Source organism: Mastacembelus armatus, chromosome 9 (assembly GCF_900324485.2).
Source record: "Mastacembelus armatus chromosome 9, fMasArm1.2, whole genome shotgun sequence".
Lineage (NCBI taxonomy): Eukaryota > Metazoa > Chordata > Actinopteri > Synbranchiformes > Mastacembelidae > Mastacembelus > Mastacembelus armatus.
In genome coordinates, this window is record NC_046641.1 from 951,114 (window position 1) to 970,638 (window position 19,525).

At 40.2% G+C, this 19,525-nt stretch overlaps 1 protein-coding gene across 1 annotated transcript in view; it reads right to left on the reverse strand.

The window, feature by feature from the left end:
* Positions 1-19,525, reverse strand: part of cacna1ba (calcium channel, voltage-dependent, N type, alpha 1B subunit, a) — a 167,068-nt gene that overhangs the window by 84,262 nt on the left and 63,281 nt on the right. Inside the window, exons 9-11 of the mRNA XM_026322439.1 lie at positions 9,885-10,000; positions 9,581-9,664; positions 3,143-3,226 (exon numbers count right to left, since the gene is read on the reverse strand). Coding sequence (XP_026178224.1) covers positions 3,143-3,226; positions 9,581-9,664; positions 9,885-10,000 — 284 coding nt within the window. The remainder of the gene's footprint in view (positions 1-3,142; positions 3,227-9,580; positions 9,665-9,884; positions 10,001-19,525) is intronic.

Below are 19,525 nucleotides of genomic sequence, written 5' to 3' on the forward strand. Positions count from 1 at the left end.
GAGTGAAACAAGAATACATAAGAAAGGAGGTGGAGTTGCCATTTTATTTAATGATAGCCTCAAATGCAAAAACATATCATATGGAAAGTTTGACTCCTTTGAATATGTTGCTCTTCATACCAAATCCTCCTGTCGAGCAATATTTTTAACTATTTATAGACCCCCAAAGTACAATGCACATTTTTTTGAAGAGGTTGCTAAATTACTATCTATTGTATGCATTGATTTTGATTGTATTGTTTTAGTGGGTGACTTTAACATTCATGTTCAGTGGAGAAAAGCCACAGTGGTTAAAATTCAGAAAAGAATATGCAGACAAGCAGAACGCAAGTGGCGAAAAACCAAACTCCAGGTTCATTTCGACTTGTACAAAGAGAGTCTTCACAACTATAACCAAAAACTAAAAAATGCAAGGCAATCATTTTTCTCAGAGGTTATCAATAGAAACAGCAATAATGCCCGCACATTGTTTTCTGTTGTAGACAGACTCACAAACCCAGCACCCTCTCTTCCTTCTGAACTGCTGTCCAAAAAGTCATGCAATGATTTTGCAGCCTTTTTCACAGACAAAATATCAAAGATAAGACAAACTATCTCTAGCTGCAGTCCTAGGAACATGACAATATCACCTGTGCCTCCTTGTTCTCCAGTAAATCTAGAACATTTTGATCTCCTTGATCACAGAGCTCTGGCAGAAACGCTTCTACAAGTAAAATCTACATCATGCTGCCTTGATATTTTACCAACAAATTTTTTTAAAAATGTTTTTAACAGCTTAGCTCCAGATGTATTGCAGATTGTCAATAGTTCTCTTCAGTCAGGGCAGTTTCCCCAGGCCTTAAAAACTGCTGTTATAAAACCTCTTCTTAAAAAGCCTAATCTAGATGCTTCAGCAGTAAGTAACTACAGGCCAATATCAAATCTTCCATTTCTGGGAAAAATAATTGAATAAGTAGTTTCTCAACAAATTCACAGATTTATGGTGCAAAACAATCTTTTTAATGCACTTCAGTCTGGATTTCGCGCACACCACAGCACCGAGACTGCACTTATTAAAATTTTAAATGATTTACATTTAAATAATGATGAATCCAAAACCTCTGTTTTAGTACTACTGGATCTCAGTGCTGCATTTGACACAGTTGATCATGATGTGCTGCTTGATAGACTAGAAGCGTGGGTGGGAGTTACTGGCTCAGTGTTAAATTGGCTAAAATCTTATTTACAAGATAGAGACTATTTTGTCTCACTTGGTAACTATGAGTCTGAGCGAACAAAAATGAAATGTGGGGTTCCTCAAGGGTCTATTCTTGGTCCTCTCTTATTCAATATCTACATGCTGCCCCTTGCTCAGATTATGGAACATTGACTACCATACCTATACAGATGACACCCAACTTTATATATCAGTATCATCTCATGATTATAGTCCTCTAATTTCATTATGTGAGTGTATTAATCAAGTCAAAGAATGGATGTGCCAGAATTTTCTCCAGCTCAATACAGACAAGACAGAAGTGATTGTTTTTGGCCCCAAAAATGAAAGGTCAAAGGTCATTGCTCACCTTGACTCCATGTCATTGAAAGCTACAAATCAAGCCAGAAACCTTGGTGTAATCACTGACTCAGACCTGAATTTTAACAACCACATAAAATCCATCACTAAATCTTCCTATTACCACCTGAAAAACATTGCTAGAATAAAAGGTTTTCTGTCTAAACAAGATGCAGAAAAACTTGTTCACGCATTTATCTTCAGTAGGTTAGATTATTGTAATGGCTTGTTCACAGGTCTTAGCAAAAAGTAAATCAGGCAGCTACAGCTAATCCAGAATGCTGCTGCCAGAGTCCTTACAAACACCAAGAAACTGGACCATATCACACCAGTTCTTAGATCACTACACTGGCTTCCCGTTAGTCAAAGGATAGATTTTAAAATCTTATTGCTAGTTTATAAAGCACTAAATGGTTGTGGACCAAAATATATCCAAGATATGTTGGTTCCCTATGAGGTTTCCAGAGCCCTCAGGTCATCTGGGACAGGTCTACTGTGTGTTCCCAGAACCAGAACCAAACAAAGTGAAGCAGCATTCAGTCACTATGCTCCTCACTTGTGGAACAAACTTCCTTAACACCTGAGGTCTGCTCAAACTGTCAGCTCATTCAAATCAGGACTGAAAACTCTGTTGTTTACTGCTGCCTTCGAATAATTGTTCATCCTTGTTTTCTTAATGTTTTTTTAATTTTCTTATGTTTTATTTTAATTTACTTTACTTGATTTAAATTTATTTTATGTTAAATGTCTTTACTTTTTAATGCTCTTTTCAATGCTTTTAATGTAATTATATGCCTTGTAAAGCACTTTGAATTGCCTAGTGTATGAAAGGTGCTATACAAATAAATTTGCCTTTGCCTTTGCCTTTAACCAGGGTCACAGGGATCTGCTGGAGCCTATCCGAGCTCTCTTTGAGTGAAAGGCAGGGGTACACCCTGGACAGGTCACCAGTCCATCACAAATAAACAAGACGAGAGACAAACAACCTCACACACTCACACTCACTCCTATGGGCAATTTAGAGTCACCAATCAACCTGACATACATGTTTTTGGACTTTGGGAGGAAACCAGAGTACCTGGAAAAAACCCACACAAGCACAGGGAGAACATGTAAACTCCACACAGAAAGACCCCTGATGGGTTTTGAACCAGGAACCTTCTTGCTGTGGGGCAACAGTGCTAACCACCAAGACACTTTGCTGGCTAAGAAGCATTCTTTTGCAGGAATTTCCCTTTGCGCAGTAATACAGGACAAGCACATTCACTGTATTCTCCATCTCGGGGCTCAGTATCCCTCCAAGAGATCACAAGGTAAACCTGAGAGGTTAGCAGAGGATCAGCAGAATTGGAAAGCAGATAACAAATTCTGCTTGACATTGATAATGTTTATTTACTTCTGAAATTATTTAATTTGTCTATTTAGGTCTTGGTGCTAAACTAGAAAACTGTGAAAACCATTTTAGTTCAGTGTGTTCTGATCATCAGTCAAAGTGGAACGATACATCAGGCTACTTTAAGAATTAACAAGTGAGTTTGTTACACTGGCATCACAGTACTTAAAATAAGACCCAGGTCTCATCCTCACCAACAGATGAGATGTCAGTGAAGTGGTCCTCGCCTTCCTCTGCATTGATGAGGTCATTCTTACTCTTCTTTGTTCTCTTCAACACTGCAAATATAGTGATGACAAAAAATAAATCACATCACAAAGCAGGCAATATGACATAACTCTACTTCATAGTTCAATAAGTAATGAAAATTCATTGTTTATTTTGTTAATGGTGAACTTCTAATAACTCTCTCCCACCCTGACTTCTAACAAACTTTGTTTCATTCACTCTTCCATATTTATACACAGTATATACGGTATAAGCTTCTTGAATTTAATCAGAACTGGTGCACTTATTTCTGTATTATATTAAACTTAATATCTTTAAATTTTGGATTGACAGAACATGTTAACTTGGACTGGGAACCTGTCATATTTGTTCTTATTTCATGGTGGTTTATGGACTAAATGATTAACTGAGAAAAGAATTGTTCAATTGATATATAATAAAATTAATAATATGCTGCAACCCTCTGCATGTTAGTGTGGAGCAGCAAATTAAGATACCACCCTTTTGTAGTGCTGCCAGATCTCCCTGATTTTCTTTTCAGCTCACTGTTGGTGCTCTGCAGTAACACTGTTACGTTTTGCAGTTTAGAGGTATTAAAACATCAGGGAGAGTATCAAAATCAGAGAGAAAAGAAGAGCTTTAAAATTGCGTGAAAGGTCCTTATCCTCCCACGCTCCTCCTGAACTCTGTTGAGCCCCTTCCACCCATAATCACTGGGGCCATCCTGGGTGAGGCTGCAGATAAGAGGCAGTATGGCCTTGATAAGAGGATAATGTGAGTCAGAACACACTTTATGGAATAAACCAGTTACCCATACAGACATGTACTGTATGTATAACAAGCAGTGTATATTAAACATTTTATTTCATCATTCACTTTCCTGTCCCTATTGGTAATAGAAAGAACAGTGCACTCTGCTCAGTCATCAAAATATAATTAATCTGTTAAAAATTCCTTGCCATGTGCAGTGTTCTCAGGGCCTCCCTATTAATTTCACTAAGGTAGTTCTGGTGAATATTAGATCTGTTAACAACAAATCATTTTTTATCAATGATTTTATTACAACTTATAATCTTGATTTTATGCTTTTAACTCAAGCTTGATTAGATAACAGCAGCGAACACTACACTTTACTTTCATGAATGTCTATCAGTCTGACAGGAAAGGTGGTGGTGCTGCCACATTTAAAGACTCATTTCAATGCAAGCAGTTATTATGTGGTGATTTTGAATCTTTTGAATATATTTGCACTGTGTTGCAATGACATCAAAAATCCTACTATTAATCATGTACAGACCCTCACAATCCTTTGCTAATTTTGCTTTACTGAGCTGCTTTTGTTTTGTCATCTCAACAGATTTTGACCATATTGTCACAACTGATGATTTTAACATTCACAATGACAACCCCAAAGATAAAACTTCAAAAGAATTCTGTGATCTGTTTGAAAATTTTGATCTGTTGCAGCATGTCGAAGGGCCCACACACAAACAATGACACACACTGGCTTTGGTTATTAGCAAGGCTGTTGATATTTCTAATACTGTTATCAGGGATGTAGGTCTTTCTGACCATTTATGTGTCTTCTTTGATATGTCCTTTTCTCCAGTTATCCAAACCAGGTCAGTTTCTGTCAAAACAAGGTATATTAATGAACACACTGTCCATCATTTTATGGATGCTACATCTGTGTCAGTTAGCCCAACATCACAGTCTGTTGATTTGCTCTTTGATAGTTTAAACCATAAAACACTGGAAGTTATTGACACTATTGCAACTGAAAGGGTAAAAACTATTTTTGACAAGAAGAAGACACCTTGGAGAAACAGCCTAGCTGTCACAAATCAGAAAAGGTCCTGTAGGATTGTAGGAAAGCTGAGTGCAAATAGAAAAAAACTAACTTGCAGATTCACTATGAGATCCCTAAGAGAATCTCTGCAATTACAACTTTATAATAAAAAAGGCAAGAGAAGCCTTTCTCTTCAGAGGCCGGAATATCAAAAATTCTCATGCCTTGTTTGCCACTGTTGAGAAGATAACTAATCCCCCAACACAGTTAGCACCTGACTTCCTATCTCAAAATAAGTGTAATGAGTTTGCATCTTTTTTTAATGAAAAAATCACAGGCATCAGACTGGGCATAAATTCATCTTTGTCAAACAGTGGACCCCTACCACTACTACAGCAACAGGATGGCTACACTGTCAACATTTAATGCTATCAATTCTAAAACCCTGGATGATGTAATTAAGAATCTAAATTCATCTACATGCTGTTTAGACACCCTGCCAACCAGCTTTTAAAACTGTTTTTAGTTGTCTAGAAATAGATGTCCTGAAAATTGTCAAGGCCTCACTCCTATCAGGAACTTTTCCAAAATCTATGAAAACTGCAGCTGTTAAACCCCTACTAAAGAAAAGAAGCCTAGATCCTTCAATGTTACGCAATTACAGGCCAATATCTAATCCTCCCGTTAATGGGAAAATTACTGCAAAAACTGTTTTGATTCAGCTGAGCAACTATTTAAAAGTACAGACAACATCACAGCACTGAGACAGCACTGATAAAGGTGTTAAATTACATTGGTTTAAATGCTAACTCAGGTAAAACATCAGGTCTGGTGCTGCTTGACCTTAGCGCAGGCTTTGATACCATGGACCAAAAAGTTCTTCTTGATAGACTGGAAAAGTGGGTGGGGTTGTCAGGTACAGTTCTCAGTTGGTTCAGATAATATCTCGAAGGCAGATGCTATGTTGTTTCAATTGGTGATCATAAGTCTGAGAGTGTCACCATGGCATGTGAAGTCCCACAGGGCTAGATTCTTAGACCACTGTTATTCACACTGTACATGCTCCCTCTAGGTCAAATCATACATAACAACAATGCTGCTTATCACAGTTATGCTGACGACACTCACTCATACTTGGTTCTCTCACCAAATTACTATGGTCCCTTAGATTCACTCTGTCAGTGCTTGGATCAAGTAAATAGTTGGATGCAATTAAGTAAAGACAACAAAAATAATCACATTTGGCAACAAAAAGGAAACTATGAAAGTTACTGTCCAGTACTGATGGGAAACTCAATTCTTTTTACTGACTTGAGCATATATGAGTTAGAGTCAGAGAATCAGGTTTTGAGTCATCTGAGTCAGTCACCCAGAGTAATTCAAATTTGCACACACAAGCTTCACCCTGACTGATTCATACTGCTAAAACTACTGATTTGAAATGAGAAAATGATCTATTTCATTGCTGAAAAAAGAGTGAAAGCTCAACAATTCTCAAAGAGGAAATATTTATTTTTCTTTCTAACTCATACAAATTAAATTCAACTAACCATACAAAATAAAATGGAGCACAGGAGCAGACTTTCAATTCAGGTGAGGGAATGGCTCTCCCAGAGTGTGATTGTGCAGCTGCTGGGCTGGGAGTGAGAGAAACAGTGATTCATTCATTTTGTGAGTGGGATAGGCGACTGTGAAACCGTGTGATTTGTTCATATTGTGATTGTCATGGTTCTGTTTCTGGCTTCCTGTGTGTGGGACTTTTGCTTTGTGTTTATTTCCTTTGTCGCCTGTTCTAATTGGAGGTAGCTTTGTGTTCATTTGTTTTAGGAGTTTCACCTGTGTCTGCTCTGCTCTCTGGTTTTCTTCGCCTCCTTGTCTCTCTCCCTCTGTGTGTGTATATGTGATCTAGGAAATGAGGTGATTAGCAGCACCTGTATCAATTTACATCACCCTTTAGGAGGAGCGCTATATATAGCAGCTCTCCACCTCATTGCTGGATTGTACTGTGTACAATGTGTCTCTGCCAGACTTTGAGAACGGTGTATTATGATCATACTGCCAGATCCTTATGTGCTTACTAGTTCCCTGTATGTGGCGTTACTCCTTGGTTTCATCCTGGTTTCTGTGTTTTTGGTGTCCTGTGGTCCTGTTTCCCTGTGAGTCTTCTGTTTCAGTTCACCGTAAGTGACCACACTCCCTTCTCTTTGTCCTCTTTTGGTCTGTCTCTCTTGTTCTAGTTCTCCTGCCTCTTTTGGCCCCTGTGAGCGTCCTGGTTCCCGTTCTCTTTCCATGTGTGTCCCCTGCCCTCATCTGGCCCTGTGTTTCCTAGTCTGACTCCCGTGTTCCTAGTATCATCCTTTGTATACATCTGAGTTGAGTTTTGGTTCATTTGTTAAATAAAGTCTTTGTCTGCATCCTTGGGTCCAAATAAAATTATTTACACAAACGTGACAGTGAGTGGTACAGGCTGAGTCTAGGCTACTGTGGGAATCTGTGCGATTCATTCGTTCAGTTTGAGTGGGACAGGCTGAGGCAGCTCAGAGCAGGGAGAGAGGGAAAGAGGGAGTTAAAAATACTGCCCGGCTTCATTCGAGAGCTATCAAGAGAAAACCCCCCATGTTAGAAATCTTGATTTTACTTGAAGCAGATTTGAGTTTTAGCAGCCACATCAAGGCCATACCAAAGTTAGCTTTTTATCATCTCAAATAAATAGCAAGAACCAGAGAACTGATCATATCACTCCTGTTCTTAAATCTCTATACTGGCTACCAATGGACTATAGCATAGACTTTAAAGTGGTAGTGTTAGTTTTTAAATCATTAAATAATATGTATCCAAAATACATTTCTGATCCCCTCGTAGGATATATAAACCCAGCAGGGCTCTTAGATCTTTAGACAGCAGTCAGCTGTTCGAGTCAGAACACAGGTGGAACCAACTTCCTGATGATGTTAAATGTGCTCCAACTGTAGCCACCTTCAAAGTTAAACTGACAACTCTGCGGTTTTCCTGTACCTTTGATTGACTGACTCTGCTGCACTTATTGCTGCACTGTATCTGCATTACAGCTGTTTCTTATCAACTTCTATATTTCTATTACATTTTCAATTTATTTCTTATCAAAATTTTTATCTAATTTTCTTGTCTTAATGGACTTTATTACAGTTTTTAAATGTTTTCTAATGCTTCTCTTTGACAATGGAAAGCACTTTGAATTGCCTGTGTGTTTGAAATGTGCTATATACAGTGGGGCAAAAAAGTATTTAGTCAGCCACCAATTGTGCAAGTTCTCCCACTTAAAAAGATGAGAGAGGCCTGTAATTTTCATCATAGGTATACCTCAACTATAAGAGACAAAATGAGGGAAAAAAAAATCCAGAAAATCACATTGTCTGATTTTTAAAGGGTCACAGGGATCTGCTGGAGCCTATCCGAGCTCTCTTTGGGTGAAAGGCAGGGGTACACCCTGGACAGGTCACCAGTCCATCACAGGGCCACATAGAGACAAACAACCTCACACACTCACACTCACTCCTATGGGCAATTTAGAGTCACCAGTCAACCTGACATACATGTTTTTGGACTGTGGGAGGAAACCAGAGTACCTGGAGAAAACCCACACAAGCACAGGGAGAACATGCAAACTCCACACAGAAAGGCCAGGTTGCGAACCCAGGCACCATGCTGCCCATAAATATCCATACATGCTTATAAAATTCTAGTGAAATGCATGAAAATAAACCTCAAGTTAAAAGGACTAAAATTAAAGTGACTAATAGGAGCTTCATAGGAGAGAACTTAAGAAAGGAGACTTTTGAAAGCAGACATTTTGGTTTGTAGGAAGCATGCAATTGTACATTAACATTAACAATGTCATGGTTCTATTTAAATTAACTGAAGAGCCTAATGTAGATGTATTTATTATATTGCCTATATAGCAATGCAGATAACACAATGCATGACATAGCTGTTGTCTAAGTAGCTAAATTGAATTGAAAGGAGTAAAATGCTGCATGGTGTGCTGTCATCATCTGAGCACATGGTGCACATTACTGCAAATTGTCCAGTCAGTAACTTACCTGCCTTCCAGTGAGACCTCATGTGATGGTCTGATGGTTTGTTTAAGAGCTGGTGTATACATGAACCAAATATGAACTAAAAGCAATAATGTTGCATTCCATATTTCACACCAAATTAACTGAACTATAGGAGCGAAAGCATGGAGATTCTGTGTGCATAATGTAAATAGTAAATGTAAATAGTGCATAGGTGGTGCTGGTGTTGTACCAAAAAAGATAGATACTAGAGCAGCAATTGTGAGAAACATCCATCCATAATCTATACCCGCTTACTCCTATTTAGGGTCACAGGATTTTCTGGAGTCTATCCCAGCTCTCTCTGGGTGAAAGGCAGGGGTACACCCTGGGCAGGTCGCTAGTCATTTTAAGAAACAAATATACCTTAACAGAGCATCTATGTATTTGTTCTACTAGCTACAAGTTAATATTGCTATCTCTGTGTCTGAGTTTTGTTAAATTGTAAAAGGAATTTCATTTTTTTTCTTGGCCGTTTATTCTCTGTCTTCACAACAGATTCTGAAAATGGCAGTCCTCACCAGAGTTGTTTTTTCTTTTGTACCATGCACCATCCAGCGACTTATCTTCTGCATTCTTATCTTCTTCAGCCAGCATCACCTCCTCTGCAACACACATGCCACACTCAAATTTAAGTGAATCACCATTAGGTCATACTTATGTCATGTTAAAGCTTTTTATTTAAATGTAACTGAAATGAGTAGTGGTTAAGCCCACATTTGTAACCCATGTTTGGCTGAAAGAGAGCTTTTGTGTGTGTGTGTCTGTGTGTGTGTGTGCGTGTGTGTGTGTGTGTGTGTGTGCGTGCGTGCATTTGTTTCTAACCTGCTTTGCAGATCCACTCCAGGTAGCCTGTTAACTCTCTCTCTATTTGCTGTTGTCTGCGAAGCTTCAGGAATTCTTGCCTCTTCTCTACCCTTTCTCTCTCTTTGGCAAACTCCCTATAGAAACACACAAACACAGAAATGTTTATTGGATTTGACAAGACAGCACAGACCCTAGTGCAGAGTCTGTGTCCTGTCACAATGTGGGCTAACTGAATTCACCATCACCAGCAGGATGGATTCATTTTTAGACACTAGGTAAACTCTTGTCTAGAGAAAATTACCATCGAGGTACCAAGGTATGTAACATGGGCTCAAGTTAGACTTACGCCATGCATCTGATAACTTTAGATTCAACTTGATAAAAATCAACATTCAGTTGCAATTCAACACCAGTGACTCCTACGTGACGTCCCTCTATCTTTAGGGTTCTGATTTGGAATGATATATGTTCCCCAAGGGCATAAAGTTTGTACATTTCAATACAAAATGCTTTGCTGATTTGCATAACAATTTGTATACTAGGAAGTTTATTTTTTCGTCAGTTTTTTTTCTAGCACTTCTAGCTCATTTTTCGTCACAGTGACATCTTATTTTCAACAAGCTCAAACAAGTGAACAGAAGGAGGCTTTAAGTGACAGTGATCGTCTGCCAACTAGGGACTATACAAGGAGACTCAGACAGATCTTAATGCAATTAAAACCAGTCAACACAATATACTTTTGTATAATTTTGTAAATTACTTACTTATTGTAAGAATAGTAAATTTGGTCCGTATTATTACCGATAACAAATTTGTTTGTACTAATGTTATGTTATTTTTGTTATATTACTTGTTTGTTAAAGTCGTTATCAGTATCTTCATTGTTTTCCCAACATAAGGGTAAAGGTTACTGTATGTCCATAAAACAGTTTAAATTAATTCAGAGGAATGAGATATGTGAGAGATGAGGCTGAGAGGGGGAGGTGGAATAAATGAACACAAAAGAGGTAGAGAGAGACTGAGACTGATAAAAGAGCAAGAGAAGGAAGACAGACTACTAAAAAATGAGAGAGCAAGGGATCTCCAGTCCACCCCCACCCATCAGTGATTGCTGTGCCTCCCACACAGCAGATGGGGAAGCTGTATCCTGCATTGCAGTGGCTGTCTGTCTGCCTTCCTGAGGATGCTCGTGTTTGTATTCACACCTTCCAGTGTGTGTGTGTCTAAATCTAATTCCGTGGTAACATACGTAGCTTTCTTTCTATAATGTGTGCAATGCATTCCTGTCTTGGCTAGCTGAATGCATATGCATATGTATTTGCATGTGTTTGAATACACAGAGAAATTGTGGCAGCTAGGATTTCCCAGCATTATAGCAGCTGTCATCCTCTCTTACACACATACTAATACATATGCTAGCATAATAACAAAAATAAACATTACATCATGAGTCAGCTCGGGACAGTATTAGATAATCACAAGTTTTCCTATACATACTGTACTCCTACACAGTCAGTTAGACCAGATCAAATATCCAAATGCATTGAAACAGAGTACCCAGGTGAAGAATAGTGTAGGTTCAATACAGTACAGGGGTCTGATAAAATGCTTAAGTGACTAGAGTCACAAAAACTGCCTCCTACTGAACACCTCTAAAACCCAGGAAATGGCAGTAGATTTTCAAAGGTCTAAACCTCCTCCTTACCCAGTCAACATATGTGGTACAAACACTGAAGTGGTGCCGACCTACAAATATCTGGGCGTGCAGCTGGACAATAAGTTGGACTAGTCACTGAACACAGACGTTCTATATAAACAAGGGCAGAGACAACGCCTAAGGTGGTTCTTTGACATGTGCAGGAAGATGCTACTATGGTAGCAAATTGTTTTATGCCGCAGTCTGCTGGGGAGGCAGCATAAAGCAGAAAGATGCAAGGCAATTGGACAAACTGGTGCAAAAACCTAGTTCAGTGACTGCAATGAGGCTGGACTAATTGGATGCTGTGGTGGAGAGATGCACACAGAAAAAGGTGGAGGCCATCCTGGAATACACTGACCATCCTCTTCATAACATCCTGATGGAGCAGAGAAGCAGCTGCAGTGGACGACTCACTGTGCTGCAGGACTGAATGATGCAGGAGATCCTTCATCGCCACTGCCATCAGGCTCTACAACACCTTAGCCAATGGCAGATGACTAATGAACATGAACTGGAGTGTTACTGACTACTCTTACTACTGCCTATTTATTACTTTTGTAAGTGCTGTTATGCTGTTCTGTATTTGTTTCATAATTAATTCTTTGTAATGAGCTCAATTTCTTGTATTAATTCATTTGAAGTTCAATTTGAAAATGTAAATGTGTTGTAGTGTGACGTAAATTGTACTGGTGCGCTTTAAGACTTTGGGCACAAGAGTGCGTCCCTTTGATGGAAATTACGTACTGGTGAATCACCTGATGGACTGATGATGGGCAGACGCATTACAAGACTGTTGAACCGAAACATGTTTAAGTTTTAAAACAAGTTCTTTGCAAGTCAAAGAGACAGTACAGAAGATTTCTAATGACTCTAAGAACTCTTTTCATGACAAGCGGCCAACGAGGTATTTCACTTGTTCAATGTGTTGGACAACTGTGTGTTGTATAATTTCTGACGTATTTGTACTGTGCTCATTTATGAATAAAGTTCTCACGGCGTGAAGGCGTTATGACGTTAACGGCAAGGATATAAAGAAGAATAAAACGCCCGTTCTTTCATTAAAAAAACTACTTAAAATCCCCTTCGAGGATTAATAGAGTTTACATAATTTATTTATCTTAGTATTAGTAGATTTTAATTTGGACCATCTAACCATGACAAGGAACCCAGATCAGAATTAGTTCAATCAATCTGGAGTCAACTTACTATGAGTAAAGTGCATGACTGACAACATATAAATCCCACATCAGTGGAACACAAATATAGTGACTCAACATGGCAACAGAGAAGAAGACGCATTCTGCATATTTTTCCCCAGTGGAAATGGAAGTTTTCATCACCTCATATGCAGAACATGAGCATATATTTAAAAAAAATGTTTGGGTGATATCCTTATATTATCACAGACGTTTTTCTACCACCGCTTCATTAGAGACTTCAGCAGCATTGCCCAGCGCCGTTCATCTGGTCGCCGGTGGAGGAAGCGGCTTTCACAGAGTTGAAGACACGCTGCACGTTTGCCCACATCCTCATGCAGCCAGACCCGCAGCGCAAGTTTGTAGTTAAGGTGGACGCCTCGGATGTGGGAGTCGGAGCTTCCCTGTCCCAACACTCGCAGGCTGACAACAAGCTTCGTCCCTGCGCCTTCTTCTCCCATGTCTGTCCTCAGCCAAATGCAATTATGACATAGGGAATAAGGAGCCTCTGGCAATAAAGTTAGCATTGGAAGAGTGGAGGCACTGGTTGGAGGAGACGGAACACCCTTTCATAGTGTGGACCGATCATAAGAATTTGCTGCAGTCAGCCAAGCGACTGAATGTGCGGCAGGCGCAGTGGGCTCTTTTCTTCAACCAGTTCCACTTTGCAGTGACATATTGCACAGGGTCTCGGAACACCAAGGCCGATGCCCTCTCCCGCCAGTTCACCTCCTCAGAGCCTGATCTTGAGCCCACACCCATACTGTCTCCTAGCAGTGTGGCAGCAGCCATCTCATGGGAGATAGAGAACCAGGTTAAACAAGCTCAAAGCCACAAACCCGATCCAGGTACCAGTCCAGCTAACCGACTTTTTGTTCTCAATTCTGCTTGGTCACAGGTACTCCAATGGGCCCACTCAGACAAGTTTATCTGCCACCTGGGGATCACCCGCAGGTGGCCCGAGGTTAAGCCTCCCATCAACCTGCATCCAGCCTCTGCCAATACCCTCACGACCTCACACATTGCCCTGGACTTTGTCATTTTTCTAAAACCACCCATTTCATTCCCCTTCCCAAGCTCCCTACCACTAAACAGACTTCTAACCTTCTCACGCAGCATGTGTTTAGGTTACATGGTATCCCTCAGGACCGGGGCAATCAGTTCACCTTGCAGGCCTGGAGAGTGTTCTGTGGCAACCTAGGGGCATTGGTTAGCCTATCCTCAGGTTTCCACCCACAATGAATGGCCAGACAAAGAGAGTTAACCGGGACCTGGAGGCAGCTCTCCATTGTGTCACGGCATCCTGCCCAACCTCGTGGGCCACCAGGTGGGGAGGCTCACACAGGTGACACTCCAGAGGACAGCAGAACAGAACTGGCAGTTAGCTGCTCACCGGCTCTGTCCTATCAGCCAGGGCAATCGGTCTGGCTGTCAACCTGGAACACTCTCTTCCAGACGGAGTCCCGCAAACCCTCCCCCTTATTCATTGGGCCCTTCACTATACAGAGAATTATCAACCCAGTGGCAGTCTCCCCTCACAAATGAAGATTTACCCCATCTTTCACATTTCCCAGATCAAAACCTGCCCTGCCAACCGTCTTCCACCTCCCTGACTCATTGACAACGCCTCAGCTTATAATGTCCGGCGAGTCCAGGACATTAGCCGAAGGGGGAGGGCCCTCCAGTAGCTGGTAGATTGGGAAGGTTACGGGCCAGAGGAACACTCCTGGGTTGTGCTCCCCACCATCCTGGATCCTAGCATGATTCAGGATTTCCCCGACACCCCGACAAACCATGTGGTTGCCAGGCGGCGACCGTAAGTGGGAGTGCGGGTACTGTCTCTCTCTCCCTCCCCTCGTGTGTGTTGTCTTGTCTCCCTTGTTTGTTACTTACCTGCAGGTGCGCCTCCAGAGACCGGGAGTCGCTGATGAGCTCCACTTGTATCCAATTACTCAGCGCAGCAATAAAGCCCCGGGTCCTCACTTCCATGTCGCCAGTTCTTCCACTTATCCCTCGTGGTAGTGAAGTCGCAAATTATGAATGCCTGTAGTTTGTCTGAGTGGACACTTACCTGTGCTTCCTGCCTTCTCAAGTCTCCCTGCTCCAGTGGTTGCCTGTGGTGTGCCTGGATCCAGGGATCCAGTTATCTCGAGCTGTGTACCTCGTCTCGTCAGGCGTGTGTTCGCCTTGATCTCATCCTTGAGTTTTTAGTTCCTTCGCCTGCCTGCAGTAATTTTTTGTTAATAAATAAACTCTTTAGTTTGATCCTGGAATTTTGCATTTTGGTCCTTCATCTAATTCATAACAGGTACATAGAACAAAAACAACTAAAATGCGGTTACTGTCATCTAATGAAATAATCAATATAATTAAAAAAACTCCTAGTGTACAATGGGTGATTTAGCCCTGTATTACTGCATGCCCATGTACTATGTGCTGGGGGGAGGTGCATACAGGTGCGAAAGTGCAGGTACCTGTAGGGGCACTGTGACACTGTGCCCAGGGCCAATGATCATGATAATCCAGCTTTGACAGGTGGTACTGCTATATATGGTGTGGGTGTCAGAAAAATAATGAAACAGGACAAGAGGATGTATAAAGAAAAAAATGTGATCTATTGTTCGTTGATCATATGTTTAAATTTTTGAAAGGAACATTTGGGAATTAGAATTTTTCATATACAGTATAGAGGACCATAGTGTTTATGATAAGGAATCTACCTGGGATTAAAAACCAACATTGCCGTTTTTTGTACGTAGTACTAAATAATGTCTGGTTGCTGTTAATATGTCAGTGAAATAATACACTTAATGCCTCATCGTGTTTACTTGTTTGAGCTTGTTGAGAACAAGTGCCTCAGCTCAGATGCCACTGTGAAGAAAAATATGATAGATAAAAGATTTGAGAAAAAAGACGGACATGAAAATGACTGCAAGGTGCATCTGTAATGGTACCATGTGCTGGCTTTGCAGTTTGCTAATGATAGTCATCAAACTCCACACCTGACAGGAGCACCCAGTTACAGTGACTGTAGTCAAAGTAAAGGAAACAGCAAAAAGTTTAGATCAGTATTCCAAATAGCTGCAGGATTGGAGGGTGGAATAAATCTTCCACAAATTAGTCTCACAGGTCCAATCAGTCTCTTCCCTTGATTTAAAAAAAGAATGGTGAGGAAAGATTTTTACCAGCATGTTACCTTAGCAGCAAGGACAGAGCAGCCAGCTGGAACATAGTTCTATAACTTCATTCAAATCAACAACCTTTACATTAAACAGCAGGAGAGTGAACATGAATGCACCTCCATGTTCAACCATCAGTTTGTGATTTTGTGTTTGAAAAGTGCTAAATCAATGAAGTTTATTATTATTTTCTAAAAAAAGCATTTGTCATTACTGTGCCATGTAGCCTTTGGCTAACAGTACCAGATGCTGCGCAGTATCACTTATGATCAGGTGCAAGAAAGAAACAATGCACCACTTTTAAATGGGCTAAAATAATACATAGAAACTCCACTGGTGTAAGTTTTTCTTATTGTACAGAGCATACCTTTGACATAAAGTCACAACTGTCAATGACAAACTAAATGTGTCAAGATGTTCTATTGGAACCACACTACCTATGTAACATCCCTTTGTTTCATGCAGTTCCACATATTAGTTATTAATGATAATGGTGATAATGGCCCATAAAAGGCAGCAATTCACCAGTGAAAAAGGGAGAAGACAACTACTAATTAACACAATAATGTAATGTAGGGTACATTGTGGGCTTTGCAAATCATACTTGATTTGTGAAATTCATCAACATGTGGGTGAGACTGGATACCCTACATGGATTTGGGTTAGAAGCACATAAACCATAATGCAGAGGAAATTATAATTCATATAGGCTCTGTATTTTTCATCACTCATTTCCACTCTGGGTGTATTTTACATTTGCACACTTTTGTGTCCAATGAGTGTTTTTCATTTATGACAGGACACAGTTTCTCATCATTTCTCTAAAACAGGGGTATTCAACTAAAATTTAAAGAGGTCCAGCTAGAGAAAATTTCTTTAAGCAAAGGTCCGGAAGATCATAATGTCTAACTAGTTAGTGTGATATGTATTTAAGTAACCTAGTAGTTTTATCAACATCTGCATGTAATCAATACCTGACTGTCAAATCAAATGAATTCAGTACAATTCAAAAACTTTCTGACAATATTTATTGTCATGTAACATACAACTGAACATATATGTATGGCTGTAGATATGTATAATGTTCTCCCATTAACTAAGTTCTCTCTCTTTCTTCGTCTCACTCGACAGTTTCTCTCCCTTTGTTTTGTACATGTATCGCTCTCTTTCTTTTTCTTTGTACTGTCTTTTCATGTGTAACTTGCCTCTAGCGCTGTTTACACTGTAGAGTCGTAATGTTTACCGCCTGGGATGCACAGACTTGATTGGCTAAGTAGTATCACGTGCGATGGCTCAACTCACATTCAATTGGTCTGTGCGTTTCCACTAGGGTAAAGTCTAGCGGAAATAGACGCGCCCCGTTAGGTTTTAAATCACAATCTTCTGTTTTGGCTGTAGGTCCGGGTCCGTATGGGGCAGCTTCTGGGTCCGCACCCGGACTGCGGTCCGCCTGTTTGTGACCTATGCTCTAAACAGTTAGCTTTTGTAATTGTAACAGACAAAATAAGATATGTTTGTACTTCTATGTTCTCACACAAAGTGTGAGGATTCAGTTCTTTAATGATGATTCAGTGATGTGAATCACAAATAGAATTTTCATTCTGTTTCAGTCAATGGCCAGGTTACCAACAACTGCCTCAAGTACTGTTGACCAACAGGTACCAGTGGAAACTTTGCTACTGTTGGTCGATGGAAGAAGAGTAGGAGAGGAGGAAGATGTACCCAGAGACAGACAGGTTTAAGAGGGTGGATGTGAGTTGCACTTCTCTTAGACACAGAAAACATCACACCTCTCTGCACAGAGAAGGCTTAAGTACAGCACAGTGCTACTTGACTTTTTGATACTGAGGTCAAAAGATGTTCAGTGCTAAACCCGGCAGCTCTGTTTCTCATGCCATCTGATTGGGAACCTCATCATGACTATGTTTCCTGCTTAGAAAAAGTCTGAACTCCATGACTTGATCTTAAAGATACACCCTTACAAAATCCAGATCTTGAGCTAATGGATTTGCCTAATGCTTTGCTTACAGAGGTGAGCCAGAGGCTGGCTTCACTGTGGTTACAGCGTTGCAATGCTCAAGCAGCTGAGTTGACTGAACTCACTAAATCATGCAAATTAGCAAAAGATACTTTGGTGCAATACTGAAACAACATGGTTTTCTAACATTTCAAAATAAACCTATCGAACATCACAAACCTATTGTCAAACACAACATCCAGCAACCTGGTAGAACTGACACACTTTACACTTGTCAATGACAAAACAGTTGAAGAGACGATCTCCAGTGTGAGTTCATCAACCTGCTGCCTCGATGTTTTACCCACAAGATTTCTAAAATCAGTACTAAGCAGTTTGTTACCACAACTCACTGAATTAGTTAATAATTCATTACAGTCTGCAACATTTCCAAGGGCCTTGAAAATTCAATTCAAAAGTCAAGTCTTTCCTGAAGAAGAGGCGTCTTGATGCACAGTGCTGAACAACCATCAGCCCATATCAAACCTGTCATTTTTAGGTAAAATCCTTGAAAAAGTTGTTTACCAACAACTTACTGACCTTCTCCTGCTAAACAACTGCTTTGACGATTAGTTGAAATTGGTAACTGTCTCACAGACCAAATGGCTTTGACATGTGGTGTCCCCCAAGAGTCCATCTTGGGAACCCTTTTGTTTAATGACACTCAGATGTACATATCAATCACAGCAAGTGAATATGAACCAGTCGATTCACTGTCAATGCATTGAACAGATCACCGTGTGGATGCAAAACAACTTTGTCAAGACTGACTGAAGTAATCATCTTTGGGCCACAGAAACAGCAGTTTCTGCAAGTGTCAGCAGTGAGCAGCAGCGAATAATCAGGTTAGAAATCTAGTGTAATCATGGACTCAGACTTAAATTTTAACATCATCATCAATTACATCATCAATTACAACATCGGCATTTTACCACCTCAGAAACATTGCCAGAATCAAAAGGATCATGTCTAAACCAGACTTGGAGAAACTCATCCATGCATTTATCTCCAGCAGGTTGGATTACTGTAATGGCCTGCTTACGGGGCTCTCAAAACGAGCTGTAAGGCAGCTGCAGTGCATTCAAAATGCGGTCCTGAGTAGAACCAGGAAGTACAACCACATTACTCCTGTTCTCAGATGTCTGCACTGGCTTCCTGTCGCTCAGAGAATAGACTTTAAAACAGCCCTGCTTGTGTATAAGTCAGGCCTTCTGCTCATGCCCAGAGTCAGGACTAAACAAGGAGACGCAGAGTTTCAGTTTTATGCAGCTAAAATCCGGAATACTCTTCCTCATGATGTTAGACAAGCTTCATCTGTGGTAATGTTTAAGTTCGAGCTAAAACCTTTTATTTTTAGCTCAGCATATGACAACTGAAAATGTTTTATCCTTTTTATCCATTTTATTTCAAATTAATTTTCTACTATTTGTTGTTTCTTATTTTAATGTTTGCCTATGTACTTTTAACTTGTCTTTTATTTCTGTAAAGCACTTTGAATTACTCTGTCTATGAATTGGGATATACAAATAAATGTGTCTTTTCTTGCCTAGGCCTATCTGAACATAAGT